This window comes from Silurus meridionalis, chromosome 8 (genome assembly GCF_014805685.1).
Source record: "Silurus meridionalis isolate SWU-2019-XX chromosome 8, ASM1480568v1, whole genome shotgun sequence".
Taxonomy (NCBI): Eukaryota; Metazoa; Chordata; class Actinopteri; order Siluriformes; family Siluridae; genus Silurus; species Silurus meridionalis.
The window spans coordinates 7,276,014-7,299,620 of NC_060891.1; the positions used below are offsets into that span (position 1 = coordinate 7,276,014).

At 41.6% G+C, this 23,607-nt stretch overlaps 1 protein-coding gene across 1 annotated transcript in view; it reads right to left on the bottom strand.

Annotated features, from left to right (window-relative positions):
* LOC124389836 (ryanodine receptor 3-like) overlaps window positions 1–23,607 on the bottom strand; it is a 462,748-nt gene that overhangs the window by 367,123 nt on the left and 72,018 nt on the right. Inside the window, exons 4-9 of the mRNA XM_046855362.1 lie at window positions 18,685–18,759; window positions 13,610–13,688; window positions 13,250–13,362; window positions 12,810–12,909; window positions 1,680–1,773; window positions 75–149 (exon numbers count right to left, since the gene is read on the bottom strand). Of these exons, the coding sequence (XP_046711318.1) occupies window positions 75–149; window positions 1,680–1,773; window positions 12,810–12,909; window positions 13,250–13,362; window positions 13,610–13,688; window positions 18,685–18,759 (536 nt within the window). The remainder of the gene's footprint in view (window positions 1–74; window positions 150–1,679; window positions 1,774–12,809; window positions 12,910–13,249; window positions 13,363–13,609; window positions 13,689–18,684; window positions 18,760–23,607) is intronic.

Consider the following 23,607-nt stretch of genomic DNA (forward strand, 5'->3'; position numbering starts at 1 on the left):
TATTAATTTACCTATTAAGAAAAACAAGCAAGGTTTTACAAAATTATTGCCAATGTGAAGTGGAAGACACCCACCTGATCCGTAGAGGCTCCACTCTCCAAAGAGATCTGGCCTTGGCCCCTACTTTCCCTGTATCATAGTTGACTATTCTGTTATACACACACGCACAAACATACACAAAAAAAACATCATTGCACTGTATGTGAGTAGATTATACCCACATACATGTACACATACAGTAAGTAATTTAATCAGCTGTTGGGTTTTTGATTAATTGCACATTGATTAAATTGAAACTGCAAAAGCATCTTGATTAATATTTTACATCCTGATATCTTGATTAATTTTAAGCCTATGATAAACTTAATATTTTCTGCATAGGCCTAAAATTAATCATGATAGAACACCATGCTCCAAATCCCGATTTTACCTTCTAATATGACAGTTATGATGATTTTCAGCAACAAGACAGAGAAGTCATACCTGGCAAACATTAAATCCTGCATCTCTAACCTATAAATAGTCACTGATGATTATAAGAAAGATGAAACATAACAGTTCTTCAATGGCTTGAAGTTATCAAGGCTGTCACCTTGGCCATGACCCAGTTCAGCAGGCCTATATTCTTATATCTATTTTGCTCTATCTCAACATTATGCTATAAATAGCCAAACAGCTACTGCTTATTTTTTTTTATGTTCACTCTGGTGTTTGAAGCAATAATGATATGTGGCTTCATTGAAAAGGGAATGGTTGGAAAAAAAATTGCTTGATTAATAATTCAAGGAGAATCTTAAAATCAAATACACCCATATGTGCTATTTAAACATTCTATTCCACATTTAATCCCAGTTTGTTAAATCATTAATTCTACTTTCCACCAAATTTTGGATTACTGCTTTGCATATACTTGCTCCAATGGTGAGCCATCAAGGCCAGAAAGACCTATAATCCTGGGGGTTTCTGTGTTTGGAGAACTGTCATTTTATGACAGATATGATAGAGATGATGTATACATGGAAGCTGTGGCTGCTGTGAAAGGACACCCCTTAGTCATTACTGTTTAGAAGTTAAATTGTGTTTATTGCTTTAGTAATGGCATTCAATCTTGCTTCATCAGATACCTGTCTGTCATGCAGTGCTAAATTATAGTGTGTTTCTGTATAGTATTGCTTTTGGTATTGCTGTTGATTGGGCAATATTTATGACATGGATCTGGTAACCCTTATAACACCTGGCCAAAGTTTGCCCTCTGATTATTAAATATGTCTGATTTCACTGCTAACTTATGCAAAAGCTTGTCATCAAGGCCCTTTGACCAGCCCTGATTTGTCAGCTCACGTTAAAAAAAGCAAAGCTCAAACAAGTGAATACAAATAGATCATTTTGATTACAATCATCATGCAGGCTAATGTTCTTCTACTGATTATGCAGTAATTTAATCAGCCTTTTGGGTTTTTTGTTGAATTGCACACTGATTAAATTGAAACTGCAAAAGAAAATGTCCTTTCTTGTAAAAAAAAAAAAAAAAAAAAATCACTTCACTTGGTCAGAATGAGTCACATGCTCATCACGTTATTGCATGTGACCTATCCAGTCTTAATATGTAATATGTGATTACATATTACATTGACATATCCAGTCTTTCAACAATGCAGGCTAAAATGTAGGCATAATACCTTTGCTGTTCCTCGCTCTGGTCCAAGCCTGGGATCGTCAAAACATCATCATGTCCATGGAACAAACGCATCACATGACCACCAAGGAGATATCCTACAGGACAACAGGAGAAATTAATGACCAAAGCAGAGCCTCTTCTCTTCGTGCCGACAGAAACGCAGCTCTGTGCGGTAAGACTCGCAGTGGTGGCGTGTGTGTTTATATCCACTCAGAATGGTGAAAGAACTCTGTGCTTGTCTCACGCTATTGCTCATGACTAGTGGAGTTTCTGACTGTAAGATGCAGGCCATTTTATTTACCACAGGAATTTACCACTGTTTTGCATGGCGGAATGTACATTCCCCCAGCGCTAATGCTAAGGAGGCACTGTGTGAACTCTATTTCAACCTACAGAATGCTCACCCCGACGGATTGTTTATTATTGCCGGAGATTTCAACCATGCAAATCTCAGGACTGTGCTTCCTAAACTCCATTAGCATGGGGACTTTGCAACGAGAGGAGTAAACACGCTGGATCTTGTTTACACAAACATCCCTGGTGCGTATCGTTTGAAGCTCCGCCCTATCTTGGCTACTCAGACCACATCTCTGTTATGTTAATTTCAGCATACAAGCCGCTCATAAGATGCTCTAAAACCGGTTCTGAAACAGGTGAAAAGCTGGCCGGCAGGAGCCACCTTTGCTCTTCAGGACTTGAGTGCACTGACATGTTTAGGGAGGCTTGGAGGAGAACACATCAGAGACCAGCTACATCAGCAAGTGCACTGATGACGTGACCATCACTACACGCGTGCGTGTACTGCTGAAACAAAGAGACTCTGCCCTCAGAGCAGGGGACAAGACGGCCTTAAGAACAGCAAGGGCCAAACTGTCCCGTGCCATCAGAGAGGCAAAGCGCACATGCCAAGAGAATCCACAGCCTCTTCAAAGATGGCGGAGACACTCGGCACATGTGGCAGGGCATCCAAGCGATCATGAACTACAAGACAGTTTGAGGTACAAAACAACGTAGAGGCGAGGAAGACCAAACCCGCCCCCCCCAGCAACATGGTTCCTAGGTTCCTAGCCTCAAGACAATGACCATCGTCCCCGTGCCGAAGAGGTCTACAGTCTACTGCCTCAATGACAATCGTCCCGTCACACTTACACCCATTGTGATGAAGTGTTTCTCACCCACCCACACAACAAAGACATAGACTTCAGCTCAGCATTCAACACAATCATCCCTCAGCATCCTATCGATAAGCTGAGCCCACTGGGCCTGAACACATCCCTCTAAAAATGAATAATAGACGTCATGACTGGGAGACCTCAGTAAGTCCGGATCGGTAACAGCATCGCCAGTACCACCACACTGAGCACTGTGGCCCCTCAGGGCTGTGTGCTCAGCCCATTGCTGTTCACTCTACTGACTCATGACTGTGTAGCAATGCACAGCTCAAACATCATCTGCAAGAACGCAATTCAGCATACAGAGAGGAGGTGAAACAGTTAACAGCCTGGTGTGGAGCCAACAACCTGTCTCTGAACATTGACAAAACCAAAGAGATGGTTGTGGACACAGTGGCCATTCTCCACTGATCATTAATTAATCCTCAGTGGAGATAGTCATCTGGCGAATAACCTCATCTGGTCACTCTACACCAGCTCCATCACCAAGAAAGCCTAGCAGCGTCTCTACTTTCTGAGAAGGCTGAGGAAAGCCATCCCCCGTCCTGACCATGTTCTACAGAGTACCATTGAGAGCATCTTAAGAAGCTGCATCACTGCCTGGTTTGGAAACTGCACCGTCGTGGAAATGCAAGACCCTACAGAGGATCATGAGGACAGCTGAGATCATCAGAGTCTCTCTCCCCCTCCATCACAGACATTTACACCACACGCTGCATCTGCAAAGACAACGGCATTGTGGATGACCCCACACACCCCTCACACACACTCTTCACCCTCCTGCCATCAGGAAGCAGTTCCAAAGCATTCGGGCCATCACATCCAGACTGTGCAACAGCTTTTTCCCGAAAGCTATCATGCTCCTCAACACAGAACTAAACTGAAACTCGCATACACACACACACACACACACACACACACACTGTGCAAGCTAAACCCAACACACACATTACTCATCTCAATCTATTGAGTATACAACTTCCCGTATATGTAGGAGAGCAGAGATCGAGAGGAAAGGCTGAATATCCAGAGCACACAGTAGGTTTACTGGTTGGTGCTATTTTGTGTTATCTGTCCCACAGTGTCTTGTGTTGCCTGTCTGCACTGTTTGCACTCAGTTGCACTTGATGCACTTTATGTAGCTTTATGTTGTAGCTCTATGTTGTTTAGAGTAGGACCAGGGTTCTGGAAGACTTGGCATAAATAGCTCATGCTGGCCTAAAGCTGCACGTGAAGAAATGTCAACTGATGCAGAAAGCAGTGACTTTTAAAGGCCACAATGTGAGTGCAGAGAGAGTGGCCACTGATGATCAGAAGTCTTAGGCAGCCCTGTGCAGCCATAGGTAGTTGCCGGCTTTTCTGGGTCTAGCATCACATTGGAAATTTGTTCCTGGATTTGCCATTGTGGCTGCTCCCCTACAACAGCAAACAAAGAAATTGCAGCAGTTTCAGTAGGAGACAGCTCAGCAGCAGGCATTTGATTACCTGAAGGAGGCCTTGTGTCATGTACCAGTCTTGATGAGTCTATTCAGACATTCATCCTAAACACAATGCCAGTAATATAGGCCTAAGCACAGTTCTTTCTTTAGACAGGACGGGTGGCTTTTAGAATAGAACGCTTGAATGAGTTTCAATTTATAATTCAGCTTCAGAAGTGGAAAGTCATCAGAATGCCAACGAGTTGTCCAGATGCACCTGTGGGGCTACTTGCGCACAATGTGAGCAGCTAACAGAATACACGGGGCAGGAAATGCAGATGGAGGCATCTTCTTTTGGGATACTACTGGATTCAGATCTAGCGTGGGCTGCTGAACAGCGAAAGGACGCTGAGCTCCAGGTGTTTATCAACTGGGTGGAATCAGGGCTAAGGCCTGCATAGGAGGAGGTTGCAGGGGCTCTCCATGGATGGTCTGGGTTGGGGTGGGGAAGGGAGAGGAAAGGTTTGTTTGGACCGGAGAGAAGAGGAATGGGGAATCCTCTGTGTTTTTTGGTTTAGGGAAAATAATGACACCTCCTAATACCCATGTTCATATATTGTAAAGTTCAGGAAATAAACAGCAGTCATTGGGCTACAAGACCATCTGATTGTTGCCTTGGCCATATGTTTTGGGTCATTGTTATATATGAGGCCTTTTATTGGCAAACTTCAGACAAGCCTGTTAATGTCCATTATTGAGCACTGTGGGACTGTGGTCCCAGCTCCCTTGAAATTATAAACAAGCTTCTTGCATGTAACTTGGAGTGATCCTTTACATTACTCAATCATCCTTACCCCATGAGGTAATATTTTGCATACAGCTCCAGAGAAAGGGCATTTATCTTGTATTTCTTCCATTGTCAAATTATCGTGCTAACAGTGGCATCTTTCACACCAACCTTCTTGCTGATGGTCTTGTAGCCCATTCCAGCCTTTTGCAGGTCTACAATCTTGTCACTGACATCCTTTAATAGCTCTTTGGTCTTGCCCATGGTGGTGGAGAGGTTTGAATGGAAGAGATTAATTCTGTGACTGGTGACAGAAGTTGGTATTGCGAGTTCTTACTTAAAGGAACAAGACTAATTTGGGTCTGGGAGTCAGAATTCTTGCTGGTCGGTAAGGGATTGGTAAATTCTTATTTTAACTCGATCATATACAAAATAATCAGCATTTTTATCAGTAAGGGGATTTCTAAGTGGGCTATTGACACAAAATTTCCACCAGATGTAGCCATCAAGCCAAATATTGAATTCATACAAAGAAATCAGAACATTTATGTATACAAGTTGAGTCATAATAAATAAAGTTAAATGACAGGGAATAAGTATTGAACACACTTTATTTAATACTTTGTAGAAAAGCCTTTGTTGGTGATTACAGCTTCTAGACGCCTCTTGTATGGAGAGACCAGTCATCTGCATTGCTCAGGAGTGATTCTGGCCCATTCTTCCACACAAATGGTCTTTAAATCTTGAAGGTTCCTTTGGCCTTTTTTATGAACTTTGATCTTCAGTTATCTCCATAGATTTTCTATGGGATTTAGGTCAGGTGATTGACTGGGCCATTCAAGCAACTTGATTTTTTTCTTTGAAACCACTCCATTGTTTCCTTGGCCTTATGTTTGGGATCATTGTCTTGCTGAAATGTCCACCCTCTTTTCATTTTCAGCTTTCTGGTAGATGGCAAAAGATTTTTATCCAGAATGTCTCGGTACATTTCTTCATTCATCCTGCCTTCAATAATATGAAGTCTGCCAGTACCCCTTGCTGAAAAGCAGCCCCAAACCATGATGCTTCCACCCCCAATCTTAACTGTCGGTATGGTGTTCTTGGGGTGGTGGGCAGTGCCATTTCTTCTCCAAACATGGTGTGTAGAATGACTGCCAAAAAGTTCAATTTTGCTTTCATCTGACTATACTATAGTCTCCCAATAATCCACAGGCTTCTCTCCAAATGCTATTTTGCAAACTTTAACCGAGCCTCAACATGCTTTTTGTTCAGCAATGGAGTCTTGCATGGTGAGCGTGCATGGATGCCATGGCGGTTCAGTGCATTGCTTATAGTTTTCTTTGAAACAACAGTACCTGCTGATGCAAGGTCTTCCTGAAGTTCTGCCCGAGTGGTTCTTGGCTCTTGGCAAACTCTCCTGATTATTCTTTGGACTCCTCAGACAGGGATCTTATGTGGAGCACCTGATCGTGGCCGGTTTATGGTGAATTGATGCTCTTTCCATTTCCGGATAATTTTTTTTGTAAGCGGGTGAATTTACAAAATTAGCAGGAAATCAAATAATTCTTCCACTGTATGTGTGTGTATGAAGTATGAATGTGTGTGTATGAAGTATGAATCTTTGCTGATAGCTGATGGTTCTAGCAATCAACTATTGTGCCGATTAATGGTGTCCCAAAAGACTACTAGTACTAACTAAAGACTTAATTAAAAATAATGAATGTTGCATTCGCTTGAGGCAGGAGAGTTGGAGCTAGAGCCGGGATACAACAGAGACATAGTAAATTTGCATTGCTTAAGGTGTAACGGCGTGCTTTGTTTACAAATGTTACATTATATTACTAGTGTTGCCTCCTTTGCTTACTTTTACACAACTGCATATATTGCATCTGACACTGGTGTCACATAGTTTTGTAACTTGAGCCCACACTTTTGAACATTTCAACCTTGCCGCCATGACTGTAATGACATCATTCAAGTATTAAAAATTAGAAGCAGCAGCTTCTAGATCACCTTGTAACACTTAGATTTCAAATGCTACATAAAAAAATTCAGGCACCACAGAGACTTGCTACATTCAATCTTCTTCTTTCGGCTTCTCCCATTAGGGGTCACCACAGCAGATCATCCGTCTCCATACCACCCTGTCCTTTACATCTGCCTTGTTCAAACAAACTACCTGCATGTCTTCCCCCTACGAAATCCATAAACCTCCTCCATGGCCTTCCTCTTTTCCTCTTACCTGGTGGCTCCATCCTCAGCATTCTCCTATCGATATAAACCATGTCCCTCCTCTGTACATGTCCAAACCATCTCAATCTCACCTCCCTCACCTTGTCTCCAGAACATCCTACAGAGGCTGTCCCTCTAATAAACTCCCTCTAATACCTCCAGCTCCGCCTCCTGTCTTTTACTCAATGCCACTGTCTCTAAACCATACAACATAGCAGGTCTCACCACAGTCCTATAAACTTTTCCTTTCACTCTTGCAGACACTCCTCTATCACAAATCACTTCTGCCACTCTTCTCCACCCACTCCACCCTGCGTGCACTCTTTTATTCACTTCTCTAACACACTCTCCATTACTTTGCACTGTTGACCCCAGGTACCTGAACTCCAACTTCTCTACCTCTTCTCCCTGCAACCGCACCGCTCCACTGCCCTCCCTCTCATTCACACACATGTAATCTGTCTTACTCCTACTGACTTTTATTCCCCTGCGCTTCAGCACGTACCTCCACCTTTCCAGGCTCTTCTCAACCTGCTTTCTACTCTCACCACAAATCACAATATCATCCGCAAACATCATAGTCCAGGGAGACTCCTCTCTGACCTCGTCCATCAACGTGTCCATCACCACTGCAAACAGGAAAGGGCTCAGAGCAGATCCTGGATGCAGTCCAACCTCCACCTTAAACCAGTCTGTCATTCCTACCGCACACTTCCTGTGACATAGCTTTCTGTGTTTGACTTGTTTGCCGCGAGTTCCGTGTTTGTATTTCTCTCGGCGTTTTCAAACAAACTTTACTATTTATCTATCCTTTTTATTTTTCCTCTTTTAATAGTACTAAATTGTTTTTGTCTTCCTGACTTGTGCCTGTAGTTAGTTAACTTGACTATCACTAATGTTGACTGAATTCATTGCCTCTTATTTTATCATATCTCTGTATCTTAAATCTGTTCGTTTATAAGCACTATGACGGCTGTGTGTCTGCCTTTAAGCACAGGTGAGGACTCGTTTGAGTTGCAAATGCTGGAGTTGGAGATGGAGGCTTTGGAGAAACAGATTTGTGAGCTGCATGCAAAGCATGCCCAGCTGTGAGAGCAGAAATCGGCGCTGGAAACATCCCGGGCGAACGCTCACTCCTCCCAGGTAAATTCCTGGGTTGAACCTAACGCTCCCAGCACCTCAACTCCGCGTGTTTTTCTGCCCAGGCCCAGCACACCTACAACGTGGCCCGCCCAGGTATCATTCACAACAGACCCTGGATTCTGCAGCAGCGGAAGGTTCTAGTCCTAGGTTCTAGTTTGGTCTTTTAAACATTAGATCACTCGCACCCAAAGCACTGATTGTGAATGAGATGATCACAGATAATAATCTCTCAGTTCTCTGTTTTACTGAGACCTGGATTAAACCAGGTGATTATATGGGTCTAAACGAGTCTACACCGTCAGGATATGTTTATAAGCATGAGCTCCGTCAGACTGGTCGTGGGGGTGGAATAGCAACCATTTATAGTGCTTATGTTAGTCAGAGATTAGGATTCAGTTTTAAATCATTTGAAGTGCTCGTTCTTGAAATTGTACTTTCAGACATGCATAGAAAACTCGCACTGGTCATCGTGTACAAACCCCCAGGGCCCTACGCTGATTTTCTTCAAGAGTTTGCTTGTTTTCTTTCAGACTTCTTAATCAATTTTGATAAAGTGTTGCTTGTAGAAGATTTTAATATTCATGTAAATGATGCAAACGATGCCCTAGGATTATCATTTGTCGACTTATTAAACTCATTCAAATGATAACACAAGCCAGTCCCTATACCTTACATAGTACACACACACACACAAACACACACACACCACCCCGAAAGCCAGATAACCCCCCTTGGCCTCTCTGGTTGACTTTACAGGGACCCTCAAACCATAAAACAATTCACTCTCGAAGTTCGGCCCAGTACATCTGAGTGTGATACACACAGACAGACACACACATAAACGCTTAAATGCATAAATGCTGTCTTTTCTTTTAATAAATATTTCCCTTTTTGCAAGCTAAATTCGCTACAAGTAACACAACACCTCTCTCGACACCCTGTCATTCGCTTTCTCTAAATCTACACAATGCAACTCCTTTTGACCTTCTCTATACTTCTCCATCAACATTCGCAAAGCACTACTCTTTCCCATAACATATCATGGTGTACTGAGCAACTTAATTCCCCTGTAGTTACTGCAGGTCTGCACATCTCCCTTATTCTTAAAGATCTGTACCAGCACACTCCTTCTCCATTCCTCAGTGATCCTTTCACCTTCCAAAATCTGTTTGAACAACCTGGTTAAAAACTCCACTGCCATCTCTCCTAAACATCTCCATGCTTCTACCGGTATGTCATCTGGTCCAAATGACTTTCCACTTTTCATTGTCTTAATCGCAGCTCTCACTTCCTCCTTACTAATCCTATCGACTTCCAGCTTCACCATCTCCACACCATCCAACGTTTCTCTCTCTCTCTCTCTCTCTCTCTCTCTCTCATTTTCCTTGCTCATCAGCTGCTTAAAATACTCCCTCCAACTTCTCAACACACTCTCCTTACTAGTCAACATTTCCATCTCCATCCTTTATTGCTCTAACTTGCAGCTCAGTCCTCTGTCTGGCCAATAGGTATAAATCCTTTTCTCCTTCCATAGTGTCCAACTTCACATACAGCTCCTCATATGCACTTTCCTTTGCTTTTGCAACATCCCTTTTCACCTGCTGCCACATCTTCTTGTACTCCTGCCTACTTTTCTCATCTCTTTGCCGATCCCAATTCTGTTTTGCCAACCTTTTTCTCCTTATGCTTTCCTGCACTTCTTTGTTTAACCACCATGTCTCTTTGTCTTTCTTTCTATTTCCAGATGTCACACCAAGTACCTTTCTAGCTGTCTGCCTTATCACTTCTGCACTAGTTGCCCAATCATCCAGCACCTCTTCACCACCCCCAAGCCGCTGTCTGACCTCTTCCCTTTATCTCATACTAGTCTTCCTCCTTTAGTTTCCACCATCTTATTCTTCTTTCAGTCCTCACTCTCCTCCTCTTCTTTACCTCAAAATCCATCCTACAGACCACCATCCGATGCTGTTCAATCCAATTTTCAATTCATTTTTATTTGTATAGCGCTTTTAAAAATGAACATTGTCTCAAAGCAGCTTTACACAGATAATGTGGTTATAAAAATGAATAAGATATTTATTATAAGTGTAAGTTTGTCCCTGATGAGCAAGCCGGTGGGTAATGTGGCAAGGAAAATCTGTCTAGCAACACTGTCCCCTGCCAACAGTCTCCAATCTCATTCAGACTGCATCTTCTACATAGAACTTAGTCCATCTGTGTGCACCTTCTTAGACTCTTATACGTCAGCCTATGATCTTCCTTCTTCTTAAAATATGTATTCAACTTTCTATATTTCAATGAGCCAGGTGTATTAAACATATATTGGATACCACACATCTAAGGACGTGCCAGATCTGTTCATGATCCCAGACCCCGAGAACTGCCATGCAACAAAACAATAAACCTTTTAATCTAAGGAGAGGATCTCTTTGATCTGAGGGGAGAAAGCCATCTGTTCAGCTGCCCAGTCACCCATCCTTGAGCCCCCTCTTTCCCTCCTGAGGAGATGGCCGGGTCATGGAAAGGTGACTTAGAAGGTCCCGGAATTCAAGCTACTTTACTTGCACAATGTAATAATTACATTTTAGGAATGTATACATTTTACCTTCATATGTTTGGTATCATTTTAAAGGTCTCAGTGTGATTGGAAATATGATCTCAGCCCCATATCAATAGAACAGACCACAGGTTTGTGGAGATTCTGTAGTACTGACATAAGGGTTGCCCTGGAGAAGATCCTTACTATTGACATTTGGTTTTTAGGTCACATCCTGTCCCAAGAAAGGGTTTGCAAAGCTTTTATCACTTTGAATTTACAAGTGTTTACGATGGTTTGGGTATTTAAGGAAATTTGGCGAAACACTAAGGGAAGCATTCAGCATTCTTAGTGTCACAGTCCAGTCTCCCTGAGACACAGTCTCTGTGTGTCTCTATTGCCAGGTATAGTGTTTCTTCAACAATTCTTTAGTAAACTGCATTGCTAAAATATTTGGTTTTATGCTGATCGTGTTATGTAACTTTCTTCTATTATTTGTTTTAGATTTGACATTTGTTCTGACATCTGAAATTTCCTGAAATCATTTATATCTAGATGATATGTAGTCTGGTGTTACCGCAAGTCAAAAATAATACCAGGATAGTACAAAACTGACGGCTCAAACGAATGGAGCATAGAGCACAACATCTGGGACCTTCTGATTTCTGACTATCACTGACTTAGCAAATTATAACTTAGTGACTAAATACATTATTCCCTATGCATGAGCAAGCATTGAGCAGCCTACTTAAAGAATATTAGTTTACAGTTATATCCTCTGACTAAGATTCGGACTGGCCAATGTGCCTCCATGAGTAGGTATCCTTGGCCAAGCACAAGGCTCTAAGCGACTCCTGGTCCATAATGAATAATTCATTGAAAAGACGGAATGCTTAGAATAATCTATTAAAATTAAAGAAGAAGTACAACCAATAAAGTGATGAGCTTGAATTAGAGATATTCAAGTTAAATCTTTATTATAAATTGGAGTCAGATTAGAGGTAAAAATTGGATTAATGTAACAATGTGCAATCCATTTAAGTAATCTTTTACAGCCGCACGAGAAAGACTAACACGCAGCATACCTTCACCCACACCAGTGCATTCCGTCGTTGGGCCATTGGGTGGGCACCCTACACACATCTGCAGCAAGAAGTCTTCCAATACATATAAAAAGTACTAACATAGAGGAAACACCAAATGAGTGTGAGAGTGAACAATGAAAAGTATAAAGACCACTGGTAGGGCAGCGTTTAGAGCAGAACCCAAGGGATATACAGTCTTTAAGAACAAAAACGGCACCAGCAAAGAACAGCTAACAAAAAGTCTTCCCATGTGCTTGGCACACTACCTGAATGATATTCCTTCTACACTCCCTTTTATGCACATAAGCCCGTCGGAGGTTTAAGTGCCCCTAATGATAGGAATAACTATAGCATGCCAAAAAGACTATTGGAACTAGTGAAACATAAAAATGTTCCAGCCTTTAACACTGAAGTATATGGGATTAAATTAACACAAGTATTGAAAACAGTACCGTTTTTACTAAATCTTATCGGTAGTCCTAAAATTGACCCAATTATGTACTGGATAAAATAAATACAGGTTCTTGGTATCCATCCCTAGTCTAGCGATATGGTTTCTTTAGTGCTTTAAGTACAGCTTGAAGAATTTCTCATCAAAGAAGAAAATTCTGACAATTCCACATATCAAGTGAGTGAATAAATAAAGAATGAAAGAAAGAAATACTTTTATAGTGTACGTATGCTGAAATAAGTAAAACATGTAAGTTGAACATAATTGAGAATTTTGTGTACTGTTACACAGGATGCTTATACTGTACCTTCCTTCACAGTGCTGCCTGAACAGGTGGGGTGGACATTCCACAGAGTCTGCATAAAAGATGCATCCACCTGAATGTTGCCATTGGAGATAGACAGGTGCTAGAAGACATTGGAGATTGATTACCATAGTAATACAGATATAGTTGCATAAAGATTTGGGAGTTTGCTGAATCAAAGTCTTAATAGTGTTGTGACAGTGCAATTCTTTTCTATATTATTGTTCAAATTATTTGACCAAGCTGGTGATTAGCACCTGGCAAATAACCCAAAACATAGGTGTTATTCAAACACAAGAATGAACTGTTAAAATTATTATAGCTGTATATGGCCTGCATATGGCAAAACCCCAATGTCTAAAACTTTAAGTACTTATGTGGTAATGAGATCATTCTTGTGTGATCCTGGATTGACATATTTACATTACACTATGCTTACTTACTAGATAGCGTTCAGATGATACACTGACAAGAATGAGGTCATCACCAATACGAACTTTTTCCCCTTCTGATCTCTGCTTAGAAGCAGGATGGATTGTCCACCAGCAAGCTTCACCTGTAGAAGGGGGCAGACATCCACACACAACCGAGATAAGCAATGCTAGACAACTTTTTCACCAAAAAGCTGATATAAATGTGTAGCGTGTTTACAACTGAAACACCAAAGGTTCAATAATTATATAAATATCCAAAAACTTTAAAATGCATTCAAATTCACTAATTTATTTTTTATTTTTTTATCTAAGAGGGCATTCTGTTCATTACATATTAATATAAATAGTAAGAAATCTCTAAATGCTTGCCTGTCAAACTCTCCTGAAGTCCAACATCAAAAGACAACTTATCTGTCAGAGACCTGGATGTCTTTAAACATGCCAGATACTGCAAGAAGAATGGGATTTGAGAGCTTTGTATGCAAAACAAAGATTTAGAAATAGAAAATAAAAGTAAAATGCAAATATTTAAGTAAATTTATTTTAAAAGCACATTTAAATCACAACCTGTTGACCAAAAACTACCCTAATAATAAGATGAAACACACAGGAATAGAATAACTGACATTGGCCAATTTGAGGTTATTCACATTTTGTCAATACAAACAAAAATTATTTGCAAGCTAATGTGTATAAACTATATATTTATGATATATTGGTGTTTTTTGTGAGAATATAATAATTACCTTGACAAATCTATAAAATAGACTGTGATGCCCCTTTATGTACTTTCCCCTAGTCTCAAAACTTGCTATGTAGTCGAGTGCAGCATTATGACAGCTAATAGTCAACATAAGTAAAAATTATCTCTCACTGATAAAGCACAAACTTTTGATGCAGTCAGTATAATTGGTCCACAATTAAGCCATGTGACATGAAATAGAAGGAAATTTTCATACAGTCCCTGACAAAAGTCTTGTCGCTTATCTATTTTGCAGAAACACCTGCTATTAACCTGACTTTTAATTAATCAATTGGTGTAAGAAATGGCTCATATGAAAAGCTAAAACCCTCCCAAATGATGTTTGATGCACTGAAATAAATTAGTTTTACTGAAAAAAAGATTTATCATTTAATCATGACAGAAGGGTCAAATTTTGGTAAGACAAAAAGTTTTGTCGCCTATACAGAAATTGAACAAATTTACTGCAAATACAAAAATATGTCAGCAAATTAAGTAGTGGTGCTGTGAGATCCAAATTTAATATCTTGTATGACTTCCATAAGCTTGAAGGACTGCATCCATGCAGTTTGGCAAGGATTTATTGATGAAGTCATCAGGAATAGCAAAGAAAGCAGTCTTGCATGCCTCCCAGAGTTCATCAATATTCTTTGGTTTCGTCTTCCATGCTTCCTCGTTCATCCTACCCCACATATGCTCAATGATGTTCATGTCTGGTGACTGGGCTGGCCAATCCTGGAGCATCTTGATCAAGTCAAGTCAAGTCAAGAAGCGTTTGTCATTTCAACCATATATAGCTGATGCAGTACACAGTGAAATAAAAAAATGTTCCTCCTGAACCCAGGTGCTACATAAAACAACAGTCACAGAACAGAACACCACAGGGTCAAGAACTAAGATCCTCCTCACATAAAGTGCATGTGTGCAACTGGTGCAAACAGTGCAAAAGACAACACAAGACAGTGCAAGACAACACAGGACAGTGCAGGACAATACACAAAATATAAAAATAAGAATAGCAATAGCTCCGCCAGTAAAACCTGTCATGACAAAATAAGGTGCACAGTAGCAGAAAAATGTAAACAGAAAAATGTAAACAGAATTGTGCAATTCAACAATAGCAGAAACATGTAAACAGAATTGTGCAATTCTACAATAGCAGCAATCAAAATAAACTGAACAGTGACCAAAGGATTTGGACAGAATATTGTGCAAAAAGAAACAAGTCCCGGAAGATCAGCAACAAACGGCATGTAAACATTTTGCGATAATGAAAAGTGTGAATGGTGCTGAAACCTGGGTGTGCAAAGTGTATGATGTGTGTTGAGTCCGGTTTGTACAGATTGTACAGATCAGTCACACAGTTGTGTGTAAGTGTGTGTGTGTGTGTGTGTGTGTGAGAGAGAATTCAGTTCAGATGTTTGTTGAGGAGCCTCATGGCTTGCGGGAAAAAACTGTTGCACAGTCTTGATGTGACGGCCCGAGTGCTTCGGAACTGTTTTCCTGATGGTAGAAGGGTGAAGAGTGTGTGTGACGGGTGTGTGTGGTCATCCACAATGCTGTGTGCTTTGCGGATGCAGCGTGTGGTGTAAATGTCCATGATAGAGGTGAGGTTATCCGCCAGATGAACACCAAGGTATTTGGTGCTCTTGACGATCTCCACTGAGGAGCCATCACGATCATCGCCAAGAGCACCAAGGTATTTGGTGCTCTTGACGATCTCCACTGAGGAGCCATCAATGATCAGTGGAGAATGGTCACTCTGTGTTCTCCTGAAGTCAACAACCATCTCTTTAGTTTTGTCGACGTTCAGAGACAGGTTGTTGGCTCCACACCAGGCTGTTAACCGTTGCACCTCCTCTCTGTATGCTGACTTGTTGTTCTTGCTGATGAGACCCACCACGGTCGTGTCATCGGCAAACTTGATATGATTGAGCTGTGCGTTGGTGCACACAGAGTGAACAGCAGTGGACTGAGCACTCTGACCAGTCCTCAGTGTGGTGGTGCTGGAGATGATGTTTCCGATCCGGACTGACTGAGGTCTTCCAGTCAGGAAGTCCAGGATCCAGTTGCAGAGGGAGGTGTTTAGGCCCAGTAGGCTCAGCTTCTCGATCAGGTGCTGAGGAATGATTGTGTTGAATGCTGAACTGAAGTCTATGAACAGCATCCTTACATAAGAGTCCTTGTTATCCAGATGGGTGAGGGCCAGATGGAGGGTTGTGCAGATGGCATAGTTCGTGGAGCGGTTTGTACGATACGCGAACTGCATGGGGTCCAGTGCGGGTGGGAGCTGGGTCTTTATGTGCCTCATGACTAGTCTCTCGAAGCACTTCATCATGATGGGTGTAAGTGCAACGGGATTATAGTCACTGAGGCAGGAGACAGAAGACTTTTTCGGCACAGGAATGATGGTCGTCGTCTTGAGGCACGTAGGAACAGTGGCGCTGCTCAGGGAAATGTTGAAGATGTCGGTAAAGACATCCGCTAGCTGTTCTGCACATTCCTGAGCACTCTGCCAGGAATGTTGTCTGGTCCAGCAGACTTCCGTGGGTTAACTCTGCATAGAGTTTTCCTCACTTCAGCTGTGGTTAGACAGAGCACCTGGTCACTGGGAGGAGGGATGGTCTTCCTCGCCACCACGTTGTTCTGCACCTGGAACCGGGCGTATAAGTCGTTGAGCGCATCTGGGAGGGAGGTGTCATGGTCACAAGCAGGTGGTGTTGTCTTGTAATTCGTGATCGCCTGGATGCCCTGCCACATGCGCCGGGTGTCTCCGCTGTCCTGGAAGTGGCCATGGATTCTCTTGGTGTGTGCGCTTCGCCTCTCTGATGGCACGAGACAGTTTGGCCCTTGCTGTTTTCAAGGCCGTCTTGTCCCCTGCTCTGAAGGCAGAGTCTCTTGTTTTTAGTAGCACACGCACCTTGGCGGTCATCCATGGCTTCTGGTTGGAGCGTGTAGTGATGGTCTTGGAGATGGTCACGTCATCAATGCACTTGCCGATGTAGCTGGTCACTGTTGACGTGTACTCCTCCAAGTTGATGAAATCGCCATTGGTTGCAGCTTCCCTGAACATGTCCCAGTCAGTGCATTCAAAACAGTCCTGGAGAGCAGACATGGATCCTGCTGGCTAGGTTCTCACTTGTTTTCGAGCTGGTCTTGAACGCCTGCTAAATGGTCTGTATGCTGGGATCAACATAACAGAGATGTGGTCTGAGTACCGGATGTTTGTGTAAACAACATCCAGCGTGTTTTCTCCTCTGGTTGCAAAGTCCACATTCTGGTAGAATTTGGGAAGCACAGTCCTGAGATTTGCGTGATTAAAATCTCCGGCGACTATAAACAAGCCATCAGGGTGTGTGTTTTGAAGTTTGCTAATGGTCCCGTAGAGCACGCTGAGCGCTTCTTCGCAGTTGAGAAACTTTGATGTGTAGATGGAAGTATGCAATGGAGCACCATCCTGCTGCAGAATTTGGGCGCTTTTATAGTCGGGAATATAAGAGGTAGGTAAGATTTTTTGGTATTTTAGACTATTGATGTTGCCTTCCACCCTGCAGATCTCTCGCACACCCCCATACTGGATGTAACCCCAGACCATGATTTTTCTGCCACCAAACTTCACTGTTTTCTGGGAGAATCTCGGATCCATGCGGGCTCCAGTAGGTCTCCTGCAATATTTACAGCGACTGTGGTGTAATTCAACAGACGATTCATCTGAAAAATCCACCTTCTGCCACTTTTCCAGCGTCCATCCTTTTAGCAGGCTGTAGGCCTTGGCAAATGCCACACGGTTTTTCAATTGTCTTTTGTTTAGTGCTGGCTTCTGGGCACTAATTCGCCCATGGAGGCAATTTCGAGACAGAATCCGACAAACTGTTCTGGTTGACACAGGGACTTCAGGTGACCAGGTCTCTTGGAGCTCTGCTGCAGTGAAAAATGGGCTGGCGTTGGATTTACGAGCCAACAAACGGTCCTCTCGAACAGTTGTCTTGCGGGGTCTGCCTGACCTGGGCTTGTCAAAAACGTCTCCAGTCTCTTCAAATCTTTTTTTATCCTCTGTACTTGTTGCTGAGACACATTGAAGGTGTCTGCCACATCAGCAGTGGATCTGGTCTTCAGCCTCTTGATAATCAAAACTTTAGTCTCAGGGTGAAATTTAGGCATTTCTTTCTATACACACCTAAAACCTAATTGATCCATTATTAGTCACAGGTGAAGCGCATATGACAAGGCGACAACACTTATATCTTTGCAAATATTGACTCAATGGGCTTTACCAAGCTGTGAATATTAGAATACTTTTTGACAGTTTCGTTTTGCACTGAAACATTATTACAAAAGCTGTTGGGATTAAAATGAGCCATTTCTTGTAAAAAAAAAAAAAAATCTTGATTAGAAATATATTTCAGCGGCACTTCAGGTCCATTTGTACACAAGCGACAAGACTTTTGTCAGGGACTGTAGATGACTAAGGTGTGTAAAATGGATGCAAACGTATTCAGTGCTTAAGCATCCTCAGTCCATACCCATAAAAATAGTGCTATACCTAACACAATTGTACACAACATTAGATGCAAACATAAACAAGCTACTGGATTTAAATACAGATAACCAGAAAAGATACGCAAATTTCACAATTTTTTTAAATATTAGGAAACAGCATTTATAAAATATAAGGAAAAATCAAGATGTTGTTATCCCTCACCATCCTACTGAAAGAGTGTCGTAGGAGGATAGCGTGTCCATACAGAAGTGTTCTGTGTCCACCTCCATGGGCTGCCTGCATGGATTGTGCTAGGTGTTAGTCATCACAGAGAATGATTCAAACCATGAAAGCTGTGGTTTAAGGATAGGACACTACTCTGTTGTCCCTGCTCAAGGCCACTTATGAAATACTTACCCAAAGAGTTTTCCCAAAAGCATTGCATCATTATCCTTAACCTATAGAGTTTTTTTACAGGGCAAGAAGCACCTTCAGCATTGCTTTCTACCAGGTAAAATTATCTTAACCTTATAGTAACTTCAAGGATACTTTGTTTATTCTGAAGTGTGTTGGAATATAAACGGTGTTTAGGACAGACAAGTTTACTGAGCAACAAAGCAATAGACAGGTTCTGCATTCTCTTACATAAGAGAGACCCTTGTGTGCAAGGTGCAAGCAATGCAAATAAACAGTGGGGGCAGATTTGCATTAAGACATATTAAGTTCAAACAAAAGAAAATACCTTTGTTTGAACATTGCATTTCATTTTAAAGCATCTCATTAATTTGTACAACAAACTTCCAAAAGAAGATATAGGAACCTTTGTACCAGGACCACCAGGTTTAAAGTCAGCTTTTTTCATCAACTATCACTTACTGTCGACATTCTATGAGCCTGATGTTAATTTTTACTTATAGACCTTATAATTTTACTGTACCTTCACAGCAACATTTGTATTTTCAGTGCCCATAGCCTTTATATCTATTTGCACATATATTAAAATAAAATAAATAAACTGTGGCAGTGGCTCTTCTTACTAAAAAATAAATTATAGCATGGCTTAGGTTTGCAAAATTGCAATGTTGCTGGAACAATGTGCTTTGAATAGACAAAATCAATGTGGAGATGTTTGATAATAATGCATATTGCCACATTTGGCAAAACCCAAACACAGCAAAAAAGCAAAAAAAAAAAAAACTCATAGCAATCTGGCAAGAATGGTTGTGGATAAATGAGGTGTCTAGAAACTCCTCTGTATACCAAAGTATTCTAGAGTTGTACAGCTATGGTCACAAGTGTCAGGGATCCACCTGCCATGCCCCCCTCGGGAGCTGTCATGCTGCCGCTATCCTAATGCGGCTTTGATTACAAACACCTGGTCCTCGTTAACTATTCAACTATATAAACTCCCGTTCCAGAGTCACAGGCTGTCGGTTCTTGAAGGTCATGTGACAGATCTCGTGGATCCCCAACTGCATTTCCCGCTGGTCCCTCCATACAGTGCCCTCCACAATTATTGGCACCCCTGTTTAAGATGTGGTCATGGACTTCAAAAAATTCTCCTTTTTTTTTAAAACAACATAGAACCCAAATGCAAAAAAAGAGAAAAATCCAACCTTTTATTTAAGTACATTACTTTGGTGGTAAAAAAAATCACACATTTAGAAAAAAAAAAAAAACTTGAAATCATGTGTGCCACAATTATTGGCACCCCTGATGTTAATACTTTGTACAACCTCCTTTTGCCAACAAGACAGCACTTAATCTCCTCCAGAGCAACATTTCACAAGATTGGAGAACACAGAGAGAGGGATTTTTGACCATTCTTCTTTGCACAATCTTTCTAGATCATCCAGTGTCCTGGGTCCTCTCTTATGCACTCTTCTCTTTGGCTCGCCCCACAGGTTTTCGATTGGGTTGAGGTCTGGGGACTGAGATGGCCATGGGAGGACCTTGAGTTTGTGACTGCTGAACCACTTTTGTGTAGATTTTGCCACATGTTTTGGATCATTATCCTGCTGAAAGACCCAATGACGACCCATCTTCAGCTTTCTGGCAGAGGCCATCAGGTTTTTATTTAAAATATCCTGGTACTTCAAAGCGTTCATAATGCCATGCACCCTAACAAGGTTCCCAGGGCCTTTGGAAGAGAAACAGGCCCACAGCATCACAGATCCTCCACCATACTTCACGGTGGGCATGAGGTGCTTTTCGGCATACTCATCTTTTGTTTTACGCCAGACCCACTTAGAGTGTTTGTTGCCAAAAAGCTCAATCTTAGTCTCATCTGACCAAAGCACACGATCCCAGTTGAAGTCCCAGTACTGCTTAGCAAACTCCAGACGTTTACGTTTGTGAGTGTTAGTGAGAAAAGGCTTTTTCCTTGCATGCCTCCCAAACAGCTTGTTGGCATGTAGAGAGCGTCTGATGGTTGTTTTGGAGACTCTGTGACCCCAAGATGCCACTCTTTGATGCAATTCTGTGACGGTGAGCTTGGGAAATTTTTTTACTTCTCTTACCATCCTCCTCACTGTGCATTGTGGCAAGATAAACTTGGGACCTCTTCCAGCCTTGTTTGTCACTGTTCCAGTTGTTTTAAACTTCTTAATGATTCCTCTGACTGTAGATACCGGCAAGTTAAGGCGGTGGCTATTTTCTTGTAGCCATTGCCTGACTTATGAAGGTCGACACACATCTGCCTTACTTGAATGGTGTGTTCTCTTGTCTTTGCCATGTTGACAAATGGGTAAGAGAATTAGGCCTCTGTGTCACGTCATATTTATACCCCAGGAAACAGGAAATCATGAATTACTAATTAAAAGTCCCTAGATACCCTGACCAACCTTAGCAACTACAGAAAATATATAAAAAAAAAACAATTAAATTTTTCAGAGGAATTGTTAGGGGTGCCAATAATTGTGGGACACATGATTTCAAGTTTTTTTTTTTCTCTAAATGTATGATTTTTTTTACTACCAAAGTTATGTACTTAAATGAAAGGTTGGATTTTCTCTTTTTTGCATTTGGGTTCTATGTTGTTTTAAAAAAGGAGAATTTTAGAAGTCCACGACCACATCTTAAACAGGGGTGCCAATAATTGTGGAGGGCACTGTATATCCGCTCCATTCCATGGATCATCTCTGCTCCATGGATCATCTCTGCTCCGTGGATCATCCCCGTTCCGTGGATCATCTACATTCCAAGGATTCTTTCCCTTTCGTGGATTATCATCCTTCCATGGACTATCTCCGCTCCACTCCGCGGATCACCTCTGTTCCGTGGAATATCTCCATTCCGTGGATTCTACCCGTTCTCTGGTTATCCCCGCATTACGGACCTACCCCGCTTGACTGTTTGTAACTCTCTGACTTCTGTGTGTGTGTACATCACTCAATAAAGACATGATAGAGTTACTTGCGCTTCCGGCTCATGGGCCGGCATAGAGGCATAGAGTCTACTGCTTGAGAGCTTTTTGTAAGATGTTACTATTTTATACTGAAGTATAATTACAAACATTTCATGTTTTGAACAAAGGCTTTTATTAACAATTACAATAAGCTATGCAAAGAATCAATATTTTCAATGTTGACTCTTCTTGACCTCTGCAATTCACCCTGGTATGCTGTCAATAAACTTTAACACCACATCCTGACTGTTGGTAGCTCATGCTTGAATTTTGTCAAAGTTTGTGGGGGTTACTTTGTGCACCCATCTTTTGAGGATTAACCACAAGTTCTGAATAGGATTAATGTCTGAGGACTATCCTCTCATAAGGAAATCTGGTATATGGCCATATATGCACATACTCTATATATAAAATGCAGAGGTGGGAAGTAACGGAGTACAAATACTTCGTTACTGTCCTTAAGAAGATTTTTCTGGTATCAGTACTTTACTCCACTATTTATTTTTCAGACAACTTTTTACTTTTACTCATTACATTTTTACACAAATATCTGTACTTTTTACTTCTTACATTTTAAAAACCAGCTTGTTACTTTAGTTTTAATCCATTGATTTGTTGAAATATATTTTTTATTTTCACTGCGTGCCGATTTCAGCCGAACAACAGATTTCCTGTTACTGCGCGTCTTTTTCAATCCGCTGGTGTATAAAGTCCTGACTCTCACTCTTTACGAAGATAAGAATCAGCAGGCAGAAGGCAGTTAGAAGTTTGGGGTTAACGTGGATAAGACAGAGGGAGTCAGTGATGTGAACATGACTGAGATCAGACACATTCATGATCATCATCATCATCATCTGCTTGTGTTTTATATGTGGATCTTCAGCCTGAATACGTTCATTAGGTAACAACATATTTAATTCGTTTTGTATTAATATTATATATATATATATATATATATATATATATATATATATATATATATATATATATATATATATCTTCATCTTCTTCGGCTGCTCCCATTAGGGGTCGCCACAGCGGATCATCCGTCTCCATACCACCCTGTCCTCTACATCTGCCTCTTTTACACCAACTACCTGCATGTCTTCCCTTACCACATCCATGAACCTCCTTCTTGGCCTTCCTCTTTTCCTCCTACCTGGTGGCTCCATCCTCAGCATTCTCCTACCAATATAATTTATGTCCCTCCTCTGCACATGTCCAAACCATCTCAATCTCGCCTCCCTCACCTTGTCACCAAAACATCCTACATGCGCTGTCCCTCTAATAAACTCATTTCTAATCTTATCCATCCTCGTCACTCCCAACGAAAACATCAACATCTTCAGCTCTGCTACCTCCATCTCCACCTCCTGCCTTTTACTCAATGCCACTGTCTCTAAACCATACAACATCGCAGGTCTCACCACAGTCCTATAAACTTTCCCTTTCATTTTGCAGATACCCTACTATCACAAATCACTCCTGTCACTCTTCTCCACCCACTCCACCCTGCCTGCACTCTTTCTTTACTTCTCTAACACACTCTCCATTACTTTGCACTGTTGACCCCAGGTACCTGAATTCCTCCACCTTCCAAGCTCTTCTCCTGCAACCGCACCACTCCACTGCCCTCCCTCTCATTCACACACATGTATTCTGTCTTACTCCTACTGAGTTTCATTCCCCTTCTCTCCAGCGCATATCTCCACCTCTCCAGGCTCTTCTCAACCTGCTCC